This window comes from Myxine glutinosa, chromosome 1 (genome assembly GCF_964187855.1).
Source record: "Myxine glutinosa chromosome 1, kmMyxGlut1.1, whole genome shotgun sequence".
NCBI classification, from domain to species: domain Eukaryota; kingdom Metazoa; phylum Chordata; class Myxini; order Myxiniformes; family Myxinidae; genus Myxine; species Myxine glutinosa.
The window spans coordinates 184770966-184788641 of NC_136261.1; the positions used below are offsets into that span (position 1 = coordinate 184770966).

At 42.6% G+C, this 17676-nt stretch overlaps 1 protein-coding gene across 4 annotated transcripts in view; it reads left to right on the plus strand.

Moving 5' to 3' along the window:
* Positions 1–17676, plus strand: part of ZNF106 (zinc finger protein 106) — an 89085-nt gene that overhangs the window by 28527 nt on the left and 42882 nt on the right. For all 4 annotated transcript variants that reach the window (XR_013623936.1, XM_068123545.2, XM_068123526.2 and 1 more), the window contains 2 exons: positions 4886–5068; positions 10122–10692. Coding sequence is in view for 3 of the 4 variants with exons in the window: in XM_068123545.2 (XP_067979646.2) it covers positions 4886–5068; positions 10122–10692 (754 nt within the window). In the remaining variant the exon portion in view is untranslated. The remainder of the gene's footprint in view (positions 1–4885; positions 5069–10121; positions 10693–17676) is intronic.

Consider the following 17676-nt stretch of genomic DNA (forward strand, 5'->3'; position numbering starts at 1 on the left):
AAAAGCATCTAAACCCTATTTTGTTTTGTTTTTTGCATAAAACGTTAAATGTACTTTTAAAATCAACAATGAAGAAACTACAATAGATCAAACGTATGTAGTGAAAGGGGCAGGCAACGAGGGATAACAATCAATTTTGAGGGGGCAGGGCGAATTGAAGGAAGCAGCTGTCTCATGCAGGTAAGGAATCCCATGGAGAGAAAGCTTTCTCTCATGCAGGTAAGGAACCCCATGGAGAGAATGATGTGTGAAATGGCAGAAGAGTGATTGGGCGATGCCCGTGTGAATTATGGTGTGAATGGGTAATTAACTCCTGAGGTCCGGTTTTCTGCATTTAGTACTTGGTGTGCAGTATGTTAAAAAAAAGAAGAAAAAAAGCATGTTTGTGTGAATGGAATGAAAGTTCGAAAGACAGAAACATGATTATAAAGTATCATGTTTGTATGAACGGATGTTCGGAAACCGGGTGTTCGTAAACCAAGAACACCCTGTAATCTATATATATAAAACACAGTTTGTGTGTGTGTAATGTTACCGATAGACTCCTAAACGGAGAGGCTCACGTGCTTGATATTTGGCATAGACATGGCCATTGAGCCTGGGAAGAACATGGCCGACCTAAAAAAAATTATTTCATAATGTTTTTTTACCATATTTTTACCTCAGCGCATTTCAGCGAGGAATATTATACACGGAATCTGACCGGTGGCAGAGCAGCGCGCTGATTCGCTCAGAGCGATCACGTGATGTTCCTTGCCGCCATAAACTCACAGTTACGCGTTCACACGTAATTCTGAGCGAAAAGCGATTGCGTTTTTTCACATTTCAGCGAGGAACATTGCCATTCACACCACATAGGTTTTTTTTTCTTTCATCTTTAGATCCATATTTTTTTTCAGCGAGGAATATTATACACGGAATCTGAATCGGTGGCAGAGCAGCGCGCTGATTCACTCAGAGCGATCACGTGATGTTCCTTGCCGCCATAAACTCACAGCAAGTAGCATAGATTTTAGCATGATTAGCATTTAGCATGATTTAGCATGATTTAGCATAGATAGTAGCATGTTTCACATAGATTTTTTTTCAGCGAGGAATATTATACATGGAATCTGAACCAGTGGCAGAGCAGCACGCTGATTCGCTCATTCGCGCTCATTGATGACGATCACGATCACGTGATGACGTGATCACGAATGATGTTTGTGACGCGATCACATGATGTTCCTTGCCGCCATAAACTCACAGCAAGTAGCATAGATTTTAGCATGATTAGCATTTAGCATGATTTAGCATAGATAGTAGCATGTTTCACATAGATTTTTTTTCAGCGAGGAATATTATACACGGATTCTGACCGGTGGCAGAGCAGCGCGCTGATTCGCTCAGAGCGATCACGTGATGTTCCATCCCCGCCGCCAGTTGGCTTCACTTTTCACGGAGTATGAGCGTTCTATATATTTTCAATTCAGTGCGCCCGACTCGCTCACGTACTTGATTTGTGGCATAGACATGGCCATTGGGCCTTCACGGTGTAATTTGTGCGACGCTTTTGTCCAAGTGAGCTTGAGTCGAGAGGGCGAATGTACGGGTTGGGAATGTACGGGTCTCCCTTCCCCCACCCGGCAACGCCGGTACTGGAGGGCGTCACAGGATCGATCGGTGAGTCTCCAAAATCCGCTTCGTGCTGTTGCGAAGATTCAGGACAATGTCGCGATTGTTGTGCTGCTCTCCGACCATGAGAACTGCAACGTCATTGTTGACTGGCCCTGCCCCTTCCCCCTCTCCCCTCCCCCTCCCTTCCCCCTCCACCCTACCCCCTCCCCTTCTCCCCTCCCCCTCCCTTTTCCCCCTCCCCCTCCGTTTTCCCCCCTCCCCCTCCCTTTCCCCCCTCCCCCTCCACTTCCCCCCTCCCTTTTCCCCCTCCCCCCTCCCCCTCCCCCTCCCCCCTCCCCCTCCCCCTCCCCCCTCCCACCACTCTCCTCTCCCATCCCTCCCCTCCCCCCCTCTCCTCCCCCCCTCCCACTCCCCTCCCCCCTCTTCTCCCTCACGTTTATACACGGAATACCAGGTACTTCGCCCCCCCTCTTCTCCCCTCCCCCCCTCTCCTCCCCTCCCCCCCCTCTCCCCCCCCCTCCCCTCCCCCGCCCGGCAATGCCGGGTACTTCTGCTAGTGGATAAATAAAATAATTGAAAATTGGGAGAAAATTTTTGAAAATATAAGAAAATAGAAAAAATGAATAATTAGAAATTAAATATTGATAAATAAATACTGTAATTGAAAAATTAAACAACAGAATAAAATTTCTCCAAAAAGCCGGCTCCAAAAACAACACAAACATGCCTCCTCACCCTGCCATTTGTGTGATGTCTCTACTGCAAAATCTTAAATTGTGCTGAATCTTTCTCCAGAGCCTTTAGTCGCATGCTTTTTGCTGAGATAATATCGTTGTTTGGTAACTTCGGTAGGTTTGTGCATGGGTTGGAGCTGCTTAAACAATACTACTCAGGCAAATGGAGTAACTCTTGACGTTCCATAAAAAACATTACGAGTTGAATTTTGTCAAATGCTGTTGTAGGTTTGGTGGGTCGAGTGGTCCAACAGTTTCTGGCCTGCTCAAAGACTTGTATAAACCTGATTGTTCCTTGAGTCATTCTGCTAACGAAGAAGCTTCCTATAGCTCTTGCATACTTTATCGTCATACATCCACACTTTCTGTACTCTGGCTTCCAGATGACATCTGTACTGCTGGAGCCTAATTTTTTAATACATACTGCACTTCCAATCTACACAGAAAACATGAATCGTTAAAGTTTTCTTTTTCATTTTAAACACCCTCCGTTCCTTGAATTGGAGAACCTAATGTGCGAACAGTGCTGGATCAATGGAGGAAATGACGGACACGTACAGTTTGGAAAGGAATGTCAACAAGGGATTTATTTATACAAGTGGGATCATGCAAAGGTGGGAAGGAACTCAATGACTTTAATGTTCAGGAGGGGGGCGGGGGGAAGAAGGTGCAAACAATGGGGGGATACAGGTTCAAAATGTACATGCGATCACAAGCAATGAAGGGTGCAGCGATATGTACAAAACAAAGGAAATGGACGAGATGCAGATTTAGGCCTATGCTTTACCTACCGGCTATACACAATCCAGGGCACCCAACAGACCATCCGTGTAGGGAGAAAAGAACAGAAGATAGAGAAAGTACGAGGGTCAACGATCTCTTGCTTACCGGGCGGAAGCAGACGTGCTTCCACGACCCAAGCGCTAAAGGAGGGAGCCAAAGGAAATAAATACTGTGCTCTCGGGTGTGTTGAATGTAGAGGGTGCAGAGTGTCATGTGAGTGGTACAAGAGAACTGTGAAGATGCGTTATCAGTGGTGGTCACCCCTGAGGGGTCGGGCCGCGTCATGCCGCCAATTGCTGATGCCCTCTTTACGGATGGTGAGTCTGCATTCAGGGGAGAACGATAAAAATAAAAGAAAGCTTCGAAAAGAAAGTGAGCTGATAGCCTACTGGGTGAGAGCCTAAAATATATGTGTAGCGTTGCTTGGCTTCGGCCCGAGTATGTGCTCGCTCCATCCGTTCACCACTTTGGCTCCCAGCTCCAACCCACCAATGTGAGCGCCACCCCTCGAGCCCAGATTGCCCACCACCAACGCACAAGCAGAGAGCCAAAGCCAAGGACCAATGCGGAGACAGGGAGAGCGAGCTTTTGCCCACGGCGCTTTTATAATCCCTTGGCAGGGGCGGGGCCACCTATCGGATCTAGAAGTTTCTCGGTGGAATCCGGGATGCCGATTGGCACATCGCTGCTTAGCCCCACCCTCACCAGGCTTTCACAGTCAAATTCCTTCAGATGGAATTCTACAATTCGGCATGGAAACTTTGGCATGGAACGGAGCTCTGCAATTAACATAGGTGGAAATGGTAGCGATGTGTTCTCAGCGACGTGTTCTCAGCACGGGTCGAATGCTGGGAACGCATAATTTTTTGTTTGTTAAAGCCAGACGGAGCGATTAAATGTCCACAGGATGCTCATGGCCAATTAGCGCCTGCCCTCCTCTGAGGTGTAACAAAGTCCAGTGAAGGAAAGCTCTGGCCGCTGCTTCTGCACTACCCTTGCTGTGCCTCCAAGCTGTGGCACGCAACCATGGTTGGGTAGAGAAGGTGATATTAATGATGAGGAAGGTGAGCAGTCCCATGTGTTGTAGCAAAGGTTGTGGCGAGTGGAGTGGTGAGGTCCACGGGCCGGGTGGTAATGAATGGCGTGTATAATGTCGTAATGCAATGGAAATCAATGTGAGAATTATAATAAAACCAAAATAAAGTGTAACAAAATGTGTTTAATAAAAGCTAAGTGTTTTGTCCTTATCATGTATCTAAAGGTAAGATTCAGAGACAAGGAAGATGAGGGGCAATTGAGATTTGGCGTGCGATTCAAATCAGCTTTTGGCGCGATATGCAAATTCCTCGTGGCACGCCGCAGTTACCACTCACCCACACAGCACAGAGCTAATAAATAAGACACGGCATGCAATTACCCATTAGGAAATGAGAAAAAGGGAAGAAAAACCTCTCTACCCTTCACCAATACATTATATCACATACTAACCCACTACACAAGAGGAAGGAACTAAATGGGAGATGGGGTGTGTTTGGGGAGGGGGGTTGGGGGTAGGTCAAATACCACTTCACTTTATAACCGTAACGTTTGCATAGAAATTCATACAATATTTATAGAATAGGGTCATGCTGCCCTCTTACGTGTATTATGATATTGATCAACAGGTTTAAAAAAACAGAATGAAGAATTAGTCTTACCCATAAAAGCTAATGCCAAATCTCTTGTAACACCTTGTTTGTCTGCATTTATAGGTTCATCTGGTGACCTTTCGTCTCTTGCGGTGAAAGAGCGTAGTTCATCCACTGATCTGCCCCCAAATCCTGCTTTTTGCTCTGATGCTAAGCCTCCTGTGATGCATATTAAGTCCGAGCCCTGCATTGGGAATTCAGATGAAGTCGCAGCGAAACCCACGTCTACTGTGCAGAACGAAGCAGGTACACATTGGAAAGTTTTACAGCTCACTCCCATGGCCATCTGACATTGGGGCTGGTCAAATACTACTGAGATATTTGTATAACACTATATTTTATGGCTATCAAATATGGCACAATAGCAAAGTGATGAGCCATTACCTGGTATGTTGTGGTATCAGCAAACAATCAGCTATTTGGTTGGAGTACTGTGTACCATGTTTTTCCTCAGGGTTTTAAAAATAAAATAAAAATATGGCTCAGGCTCATTAAGATGCTTGGACATTAGGAGAGTGTGGACATGTAGATGAATGACTTTTTTGGATCGCTTTTTGTTGAGGGCCTCTGCCATGTGGTTCTTGTAACTGGGCAACGGGGTGGGTGAGAAAGTTCAGCTTCATGGAGGAACAATTGGAACAGCAATGGATAAAACTGGCTTAAACAAGATCAAATTTGCTTCTTTACAGGATATTTCCGTGTGCCTTAATGTCATTGAACAAAATGATAAACTTAAATCGCTCACTTCCAACTGCAAGAGTGTGTGTTTTTGTCCCCCGTCGCACCGCGGAGCAAAAGGGGGACTATGGTTTTCCCCTCCGTCCGTCCGTGCGTGTGTACGTGCGTGTGTGCGTAAGCGAAGGACCGCATTCGAATTTGGTGTGTGGGTGCAACCCACGACAAAATCCAAGATGGCCGCCGCCATTTATGTCTGATGCCATGTATGTCTGAATATTGTGAGCGGAATATCTTGAAAAATAAGCGAAGTACCAACTTCTAATCTGGTGTGTGGGTGTATCTAGGCATAAGGAAGAACGCTATTTAAAATTGGGTCGCCACGTCAAAATCCAAGATGGCCGCCGCCATGTATGTCAACCTTGTGAGCGGAATATCTTGAAAAATAAGCGAAGTACCAACTTCTAATCTGGTGTGTGGGTGTATCTAGGCATACGGAAGAACGCTATTGAAAATTGGGTCACCACATCAAAATCCAAGATGGCCGCCACCATGTATGTCTGAACCTTGTGAGCGAAATATCATGTCATAGCATGTTTTCTGCGTCTTCCACTTTGTCAACTCACATCACTTCCCCGACGGGGGACCTAGGCGTAACGCTTGTTCCATTTGGATAAATGTGACACACAAACGCCTATAAAGCAATCAATGATATTTAAAATGAAAAGGCACGTCGGTTTTTTTCTGCATACGAGCACGATGCACAACATTCCGAAAGTATGTCTCTGACCGCAAGGTTGCGTGATTCGACACGTTCATATGTGTGGTGAATGCCACTGAAAGGTGCTGGTTTGCAGTGGATAATGTGTTTAGAATCTTCCGGATAAAAACCAATGCAGAAGAGCTCAATGGGTTGATGCTTCATTTGAGGACATCTTTATAATATTTGCATGGGTGCAGTTTTAAATTCTGCCACATTTGCCGATGTAATATGTAGATGCCCTCCTATCCTTACCTTGAAATTGACACTGGGCATGCAGAGTATGCGAGATACTGTACCTCCATGACAAAAGTTGTTTGGAAAAGCGCAGGCCATAAATAACCTGGATAATGTATTTTTTTTTCTTTGTTTTTCTTTCTCCTTTTCAAACTAACTAACAACAAAACTTTGATAGTATAATCAACCATACTGGTTGGAGCAAAACAAGCAGATTCCTTTCATATAATGCACTTGTGATTCTGTGTGTATCGAATCATATCCACATGTGGATCGAAACAGTCTATCGGTACATTTTATGATGTGCTCAGATGCACATTTGTGTTGGGCATTTGGAATTGAACTCGTACAAATGCAGCCAAACTTTCACGTTTTTCTCTCCTGTTCATTGCTGTCTTTCCACTGAGGTGGCGTATTTAGTGAAAGCCATTTAACAGTACTATGGGATTCAAGAGTTCAAAGGGCAGTGGTCTCATCCCGTCAGGTAAAAATTATGTTACCACGCTAACTTGTGAATCAGTGATGGGATTTTGACCAAACTTGGGGTAAGCATATACAGTATTATGATGGAAAGATGAACTGATTAGATTTTAGCAACAAGAGGTCAAAGGTCAGAGGTCATGACAGGTAAAAATGTTATTGAGGTAGGGATTTGAACTAAACTAAGTACATGTACCATGATACATATGTACAGATTAGATATTTAGGTCAAATGGTCGAGGTTTTGGTCAAAGTTAGAGTAAGCAAAGACTTAATGGGGGCAGAGGCATATCGGTCGACGTAGCAACGCCGAATTATATCTACTTTTTCTACAACATTTAAAATCTTTATTTTATTTAAATAGAATTATATACTTGAACACTCGAGAACACAAACTGTCTTTTTGTCCTCCGTCGCACCACGGAGCGAAAGGGGGACTATGGTTTTTCCCTCTGTCCGTGTGTCCATCCGTCCGTGCAGGCGTGCGTGCGTGCGTACGTACGTGCGTGCGTAAGCGAAGGACCGCATTCGAATTTGGTGTGTGGGTGCAACCCACGTCAAAATCCAAGATGGCCGCCGCCATATATGTCTGATGTCATGTATGTCTGAACCTTGTGAGTCGAATATCTTGAAAAATAAACAAAGTACCAACTTCTAATCTGGTGCGTGGGTGTATCTATGCATAAGGAAGAACCCTATTGAAAATTGGTTCGCCACGTCAAAATCCAAGATGGCCGCCACCGTAAATATGTCTGAACCTTGTGAGATGAATATCTTGAAAAATAAGCGAAGTACCAACTTCTAATCTGGTGTGTGGGTGTATCGAGGCATAAGGAAGAACCCTATTGAAAATTGGGTCGCCACGTCAAAATCCAAGATGGCCGCCGCCATGTATGTCTGAACCTTGTGAGCTGAATATCTTGAAAAATAAGTGAAGTACCAACTTCTAATCTGGTGTTTGGGTGTATCTAGGCATAAGGAAGAACCCTATTGAAAATTGGGTCGCCACGTCGAAATCCAAGATGACCGCCGCCATGTATGTCTGAACCTTGAGCGGAATATCTTGAAAAATAAGCGAAGTACCGACTTCTAATCTGGTGTGTGGGTGTATCTAGGCATACGGAAGAACCCTATTGAAAATTGGGTCGCCACGTCAAAATCCAAGATGGCCGCCACCATATATATGTCTGAACCTTGTGAACGAAATATCTTGAAAAATAAGCGAAGTACCAACTTCTAATCTGGTGTGTGGGTGTATCTAGGCATACGGAAGAACCCTATTGAAAATTGGGTCGCCAAAATCCAAGATGGCCGCCACCATATATATGTCTGAACCTTGTGAGCGAAATATCTTGAAAAATAAACGAACTACTAACTTCTAATCTGGTGTGTGGGTGTATCTACGCATAAGGAAGAACGCTATTGAAAATTGGGTCGCCACGTCAAAATCCAAGATGGCCGCCGCCATGTATGTCTGAACCTTGTGAGCGGAATATCTTGAAGAATAAGCAAAGTACCAACTTCTAATCTGGTGTGTGGGTGTATCTAGGCATAAGGAAGAACGCTATTGAAAATTGGGTCGCCACGTCAAAATCCAAGATGGCCGCCTCCATGTATGTCTGAACCTTGTGAGTGAAATATCATATCATAGCATGTTTTCTGCGTCTTCCACTTTGTCAACTTGCATCACTTCCCCGATGGGGGACCTAGGCGTAACGCTTGTTGGCACTTCCAAAAACCTTTCGTTTTACAGTACTTTGCCAAAATATTATGGCATTTTACATCATCTCGACCAATCAAATTTGCTGCTCACAGACCGTGCCCATATCATTTTTTTTTCTCAATACTGCGTGGGGTATGGTGTTTTATGTGAACTTTCTAGTTTCTTCTTTTTACATTTAACTTTAACCTCTTTGCAAATGTTTTGTTACTCATGACCCACCTGCATCTATTTATTGGTGACAAGTAATTCCGCATGTGTGCCAATTATTGCTGTTGACTAAGGTGCATACGTGTCCACTTCTGTGCGTGTGTGTTTGTGTCAATAAATATGCTTGTTATTTTTGCTGTATTTTATTTGACATGATCATAAATGTGTCTCCCTTCACACTATTGGGATTCCCTCTATTTCAAATTGAGGCATCCAATGGAATTGGCCAGTAATGTGGGATTCCCTCGTATTCCTGTAAATACGAGTAATTCAAGTAAGAAGCTCTGAAAGAGAAGTGTCAAGTACCGATCACACAATGGAACTCATAATGGAGCTGACACACACATATACACACACACACACACACACACACACACACACACACACACACACACACACACACACACACACACGCACACACACACACACACACTGACATACTGACGAGACAAACATTTAACACAGCCACTGAACTTAGGAGAAGTGCTGTCACTTCCCAGGACACTGGGTACCAGCGACGTCATAACAATGGTGCCGCTTTTCTCACCGTACTCAGTGGGGTATTTCCTCAGGAGGAATCCACCCTTTGTCAGGTGTTGTTTTTAGTTATGGCAGGGTGTCACAGTCACCCCCTCTCCCCTCCACCCCACTAGCAAAGACATTGAGGGGTGTCAGTTTAGTCGTCAACAGTCACACCATGCGGCAGGTAGCACTGGGTTACATGGTACCAGTGGCAGTCCCAAAAGACTGTCCTGACAGTAGAACTGGCTTTGTTACCTGACTGGTAACTGGCTTTGCTGCTTTCTACCTGATGTTAGAACATATAGCTTTCCCACCTAAACTGGTACCTCATGGTCTGGCATTCACTTTAAAGAACATAAAAGACAGATTACAAAGACGTTGGAACATTAATTAAGGGTTTGTAGGGATGGCGGCTTTTATGCACTCATTCGGAATGGTGGATTACGTCTGTCTATACATAAAGTGACGCATGTCTAATACCACGACTACATCACCTCACGCTTATTCTAATACGTTCATGGTGGGAGATAACTAAACTATGCTAAGCAATGTTATCCCCTAGAAGTCATTTCCACAACAATATATAATATATGTACAGTATATAAAATATCAGTTCTGTGATGACATATTGTGTATTTTCTTCTTCACAAACTCCTTGTACTCCTAATAGCTTACCAAATGTTCTTTCTTATTAGGATCTGCATCCACGATTGGTAATCAGTCAAAGCCAGTCCACAATGCCCTGAGGGAGGGCAACACTTTGAACTTTTCTTCGCTGAACTTCCAAGCTCAAGTTGTTCCATATGTCACTGAGTCCAACCAATCTCCAACTGGTGGGAATTCAGTGTGCAGTCGTACCAACAATGATGATGTCCTGAGACCAAGCTACGGCAATGAATGTGATAACAGTACCCAGAAACTGCGTTTGCGGCGCCGTAAGAAGAAACCCAAACAGCCTGCACCAGAAACGAGTGACACGGAGCAAGAGGTGCAAATACGGCGGCCACAAAAGGGCAAACAGAGACACCGTCAACATGATAGGTCAGGCTCTGTCGATACGGAAGCTTTGGGCACAGGATCGCAGACAGGCAGTGGACAGCCTTTGCTTTCCGGTGATGCAACGTGCTTTGACAAAACCGCGTTGGATGGTCTACTGAGGAAACCCGGATTTTGCGTCGAAGAACGATGCGTGCCAAAGGAGGAGTGTCAGTTGAGCATTGATGAGGTGTCGTCAACCAGTGACATCGGACAACCTGTGATTAAAGGGTAGGTTTGTGTGATACTTACTTGATCAACAAACAGATGGCCCTGTATAATTTGAATACCTGCCATTTCTATTCCAAAAAAATCTTCCATATGTACTGTATTGTTATTTAGGCTGTTTTAGGATACAATCACGTCCAAATCTTTTGAAAAGCTCACAACACTCGTTTTTTGAGCTATGTTGCTTCAAGGTAAGTTCTCCATAGAAAATAGCATTGTTTCTTTGAGCTTAGAGCTCCCGGTACTTTGTGAAGATGACGGAGATGCAAACAAAATTGAACACAATGAACTGAAAATGAGATTTATTTATCTGCGTAAATTTCTCGATTGAGTTCAACATGTTATGGTGGATGACGATTATATAGACAACACTACATGTCTTTCCATGATGGAGGCATGTACCAACCTTATTATTTCCTGCCCATTGATGCGAACTTGCCTTTTAGCTTTCTGCATTTTCAGCACATAATGAAGAGGAATATCAACATCAAGAATATATCGGTAACTTTTTATGCCTCCGCCGATGAAGTCGCCGGATGCATTATAGTAAGGGCATTTTATGAGATATTTCACAAATCTGTTAACTAAATTGTTACCAAAAAATTTCTTCACCAATATGTTTGTAAAGGTGTGTAATAACATGTGTTAAAATGTTGAAGTTCAACTCCCGTGGGAAACCCAGAAAAAAAGCTGTTGAATTTGGGTACCGAAAAATTATTTTCGAGAATTTTTATTTTTTTTAATCGGCCCTTAAGTAACTTATGAGGGGTCAAATAAGGGTTTTTCATGATTCTGAGTTGATTGTTAACATTTATATTTTCACTTTTACATTTACACACAAAGTAGCTTTTATTTCACATACATATATAATACTCAAGAGTTATTTCTCATTCACAATGTCAGAAGTTTCAACAGTCATTGTCTATGTCTTCTTCAGACTCAACAACATCATGACTGCAGTTTCTGCATGTAATGCCATTACAGACTCCACAGGCCGAGATGCACGTGACCCCATTCTTCTTGCAGCTGCATCGCCGGTTGCTGCAATCTCCATGACAATTACAGCTCGTGAACTGCAATAGCTCCTCAGGAGCCGTGGGGTCCAGTGTTGGAACTGGCTCATACCCATGCACACCTATTGTCCATCCATAGTCACTGGGGTTCAGAGACATGCTCTGTAGAAGGATCCAGTCCCGGGTCTGCAGGTAGGCACGGAGTGAATGTTGTGCAGCTGCACCCTCTGTTGGAGGTAGAGTCTCTGGTTTGATCACTCCTGCCGCTGCCTTCCTTGAGAACATGTTGTACCGAATTTCACCCTTCTTCAATTCCTTCAATCTCCTTCTGGGAGGACCTCGATCTGTGTGCTCTGCTTTGCATCATTAGCATGGATTCTCTTCATCCAGCCATTCCAGTTGGAGTGTGGGAACTCAGGATCGTTGGCTTTGATCACCCACCCCGCTGCCCAGAGTGTGTCACCTGGAGTGAGGAGTGGCTGATCATGAGCCAGGGAGGAGGAAAGCTCAGCGAGGGGGAGAAACATGATCGCGTTAGTTCCTATCTGTTTCCTGTTCATAAATGGAATAATCTTTACTTCAGTTCCTCTCAGGATCTTAGCTTTGTCGAGTGCCTTCAACTTCACCCGGGGGAAAGCTGCTGTTGTCTGTGGATCTGGCAAAGGTGGTGCCGGAGAGGTGACTTCGATCCAACCCATTGAGTGAAAGGGAGTGTTTCCGTGAATAGAGACAATGTTTAAATCTATATTGTCTCCAACAAACTGAGTGACTGCATTGTTTGTTTCCCCAACCTCCATAAAGACCACCTGATCATTACTTGACAATTCACTTTCACTGGCTGGCACTTTGGCTGTCATCACTGATTGATCCTCAAGCGCAGCATCAACCGCAACCTCATCATTGATCTGTTCATCGGTTTCCTCCACAATGGTGTCAAGAGTGCCAGAAGTATCTGGAACATCATCTCCACTCCTACTATTAAGGAAGCAGTATTTGTAGTTTTGTGTCTCCGTGTAAGACTCAGTGTATCCCAGCCGGTGGAACTTGTTGAGCATCCATTTTGACCCAAATCTATGATCAAGTTGTATGGCAAGCCCCATTTGGTGTGGCAATACTCCAGACCGAGGTCGACAGGCCTTAATAAAATTCTGCCCCCAAACGGCAACTCTTTCGTCTGTCTTGACAATCGGTCTCAAGAACATCTGAAGGCTTGCAGGAACAAGTGTCAGCTGACTATCGATGTCAGTCATACTGTGTGTGGTGGGGTATGACTTTGGACCTAAATCAATCAAGGCAATATCATTGGATATGAACTTGAGTGCCGTCTTTATGATCTGAGTCTTCTCATCTCCATGGTCAAGATTAGCATGATGCACTCGCAGAATATTGTCGGTGCCATCTTTGAGACAGAGTACATCTGCCCTTCTTTCCTGTGTTGTGAAATACCAGGTGTCTTCGTATTTCTCTAGAAGTTTTATCTTTAGCCAATGCTTTGAATAAGAAAGGCTCTTCTCTGGTGACTGATCAAACTCCTGCAGCTTTTCATGGACTTGGTCCATGTTCATTACCCCATGCTCTAATTCTGAGTCTAACCATTCGCAGAATTCAATAAAAACTGCCTCTCGCTCCTCATCAATACTCCTCTGTCCTCTCTTCCTTTTTCCTTCCTCATCAGTCTTGGACAAACTGTCACCTCTCGCAAACATAAGTTTGCATCGCAAATGGTACAGTGTTTCTTCTGCTACCAAGTCGTTGATCCCTTCCAGGCGTCCAGTGACTTCAGTGCCCCAGTCATCCCCGCGACTCCGTGCTGTCTTCAGCAAGCTTGCCTTCAGTGTATCTGCAGTCAAATTATCTGGCACTCTGTATTTCTTTCTAGCTTGTGCTGGATTATTTTTGTAGGGCTGGTTGGTTGCAAAGAATGCATACATCCTTATACAGGAGGTCAACTGACTGTGATCTTCTAGAACTGCAGCCAGTTGATGAACTGAACTCACAAGTGGTGCGTCTTCTCTTCAACTTTGATGACTCTTTCTCTGCCTTTGATGCTTGAGCTGACTTCTTGGTGGTTGCAACAAAGTTGTTGTACAGATCATTTTTACACTTCTGGTGGTACCTCAGTTTTCCTTCCTTTTGAGCCTCCTTCATACGTTCCACAACAGTAACATTTTCGACAGTTTCTGCTTGTTTCAATAAAGTTGAGTATCCCTTTGGAGTTGCCTGTATGAGCCTTTCAGCTGGTGTATCCGAGCGTGCACAGATGAAGCAATTGAGCACAGGTGGAGTAACGAATTCATCCATATTGCTAGACTCCATGTCCTGCAAAGTAGAAAATGAGATATATTTAGAAATTATTTTTCCACAAAGGAGTGTCTGTGGTGAAATATAAATGTTAACAATCAACTCAGAATCATGAAAAACCCTTATTTGACCCCCTCATAAGTTACTTAAGGGCCGATTAAAAAAAATAAAAATTCTCGAAAATAATTTTTCGGTACCCAAATTCAACAGCTTTTTTTCTGGGTTTCCCATGGGAGTTGACCTTCAACATTTTAACACATGTTATTACACACCTTTACAAACATATTGGTGAAGAAATTTTTTAGTAACAATTTAGTTAACAGATTTTCATATGTTTCCCGTACTATTATGTTTTCAGGTTGTCTATCCGTCCGTCCATTCGTCCGTCTGTCTGTGATAGGTTTTTGTTTCCGCGATAACTTGAGACCATCTGAAGGGATCTTAGTCAAACTTGGTGCAGGTATGTATAATGATGTAAAGATAACTGATTAGATTTTGGGGTCAAGAGGTGAAAGGTCAAATGTCAGATGTCATGTCAGGTAAAAATTATGTCACTGAGCTAACTTGTGAACCGGTCATGGGATTTTCACCAAACTTGGTGTAATTGTATATTATGATGCTGAGATAAACTGATACGATTCTGGAGTCGAGAGTTCAAAGATCAGAGGTCATGTTAAGTTGCAATTATTTTGTTACCCTGATAACTTAGGAACGACTGAAGGGATCTTACTCAAACTTGGTGCAGGTATGTATCATGAGTTAAAGATGAACTGATTCGATTTTGGATTCATGAGATCAAAGGTCAGAGATCGTGTTAATTAAAAATTATGTTGGCGTGAACAAGTGATGGGATTTTGAACAAGCTTGGTATAAGTATATATGATGCAGAGATGAACTGATTGGATTATGGCATCAACAGGTCAAAGGTCAGAGGTCATGTCAGGTAAAAGTGTGTTAACTTGAGAACAGCTGAAGGAATTTAAATCAAACTTGGTACAGGTATGTATAATGATGTAAACATGAACTGATTATATTTTTGGGTAAATAAGTCAGCTCATGTTCGGTAAAAATCCTGTTACTGTGATAACTTGTGAACCAGTGATGGGATTTTGACCAAACTTGATATATATATATATATATATATATATATTTATATGATGCAAAGATGAACTGATTATATTTTGGCATCAACGGTGAAGAGGTGATTTTGGTTAGGTCAGAGGTCATGTCATGTAGAAATGTGATAATTGAGAATAGCTGAATGGATTTAAATCAAACTTTGTATAATGATTATAACAATGTGGGCGGAGGCATATCGGTCGACGTCATGACGTCGAAGAGTGTCGTTCTAGTTTACCATTTGAGCTATCTATTGTCATCAAATTTTCAACAAAGCTTTATTATGATAATATGGAGAAATCAAATTAACAATTTTTCAAAAGGTCAATGGTCAGCATTGACTAAAATAATTAATTTTCATCCAATTGATTAACATTTGCATGTTCATTTATTGATGGCTAACATTTCCACATCATTTATTTGCGAGATCAGATCCATTATGGCCGACTGGCGGCCATGTTGTTACTTAAATGTTTCCCCAACCATTTATTGAACACGCATGGTCCGATTTTGTTCACACTTGGCACAAGCAGAGTACATTATGGCATACACATGCATCTAGCTTTATTTTGCGGTCTGATCAAATATGGTCGACTGGGAAACTGGCGCCCATTTTAGTTGTAAAACACCCGATATTGAAGACATCCTCAACCATTTCTCAGACACGCATTTACCGATCTTGTTCATACTTGGCATACAGATAATGAATGATGATTTACATTTGCACGTCATCTTTTTTCGAGATTAGATCCAATATGGCCGACTAGTGGCCATTTTGTTACTTAAACGTTCCCCCAAACATTTCTCAACCTGCATGGACCAATTTTGTTCAAACTCGGCACAAAGACAACACATGAGAACATACATATGCAGAAGATTTTGTTTGGTAATCCGACCAAAGATGGCCGACTGATAGCCTTTAACTCAGTACAGCAAAATTACTAAAAACCAAGAGGGCTATGACATTTTATGTCTTTTTCTTCTTGTTTTTTTAGGCCTAAAGGTCAAGGCAATCGTCAATTTTCTTTTTGTATTATTTTGAAACTGTTTTCATCATGTTGAGCATGTGGAAGAAGAAGAAGAACACGTCTGAATACAAACAGACGCGGACAAGCTTTGCATTTTCAGATGCTTTGTAGTTTGAATATTGTGTTCCTGATTTTTGGTCCAACAAGATGGTGCAGAGCTTGCGCAGGCAGTCCTTCACACTGGGGCGATGCATCACAAAATGTGCCATTGCTCGGATAGACATTAAGCTGGGTGTCCCATCTGATAGCATTAGTTGTTGGATGTTAAAGATCCCACGGTGTCTTTTGCAAAGATTAGGCGAGTCATTGAGTCTAGCCAGCCAGTTATTGAAAGAGTTGGGTTAAAAACCTTCCCTGACCGACCCCACATGAAGTTGGGAGTAGTTGGGAAGTAGTAGTGATGGAGAGTATTCATAATGTTTTTATCATAACACAGTGCAAGTCAGAGTATAGAAAAGGGAAATTTCTAGCAGAGGAAAAGTGCTTTCACAAATTGTGTATAAAATAGCCTTTGTGCTGAAATATGAAGTTAACTCCGTAACCCGCACACCTCCGGTTAAAGTATTGCATGAACTTGACTCTGAGATCATCTTCGTATAAGTATGCAAATACCAATAATTGTTCATCCTTCTCTCATACATCCTCTTAAGCATCAGACACCTCCCTTCCACTCCTTTCACTGCCTTTTCCTTTATTTTCCTCTGTCAATTTTCAAACTCCCATTTTTTCTGCCCTATTATCCAATCCCTCGCCGCTCCCTCTTATTCCCTTCTCTTTCTTGAAAACTCTCCTATTTTGCTCATGGAATATGTCGATATCCTTCATGACGTTTTTTGCAATTTCTGTTATTCTTGGCTTTCTCTGGTAGTTTGCCTCATATTCTTTAACTAACGGGGTCACCCGTGGGAATCCCACGGGCATGGATGTGTGTGACATTTCGACATATTGAGTTAGATGCTGCACCTGCACATTCAGTTATATAAAATGGTTACTGGCAATTGATCACATCCACAAATGATGTAATCCACACAATTTATGTACTTTACATAACGTTAATAGGAATACATGCCCATGTAGATGGGAAATACAGTTCGTTTGAAATAAATCACAAATATCAGAAGAAAGTTTTTAAAATTTAGAACTATTCTCACTCAGAGTTAAACATCACCGTAATATTATGCGGTTGCTTCAACGTTTTCGGTGAATTATATGTCATCATTGTGAGATTTTTTATGAATTTTTTTTTTTAATGAGATTTTTATATTTAAAAAAACGGCAAAAAAGCATCAGAACAGCTGTGAAACAGCATCAAAACAACAGTGAAAAAGTGTCAAAACACTATCAAAACAACAGTGGAAAGCATCAAAACAGCAGTGAAAAAGCATCAAAACACTATCAAAACAACAGTGGAAAGCGTCAAAACAGCAGTGAAAAAGCATCAAAACAGCAGTGAAAAAGCATCAAAACAGCAGTGAAAAAGCATCAGAACAGCAGTGAAAAAACAGCAGTGAAAAAGCATCAAAACA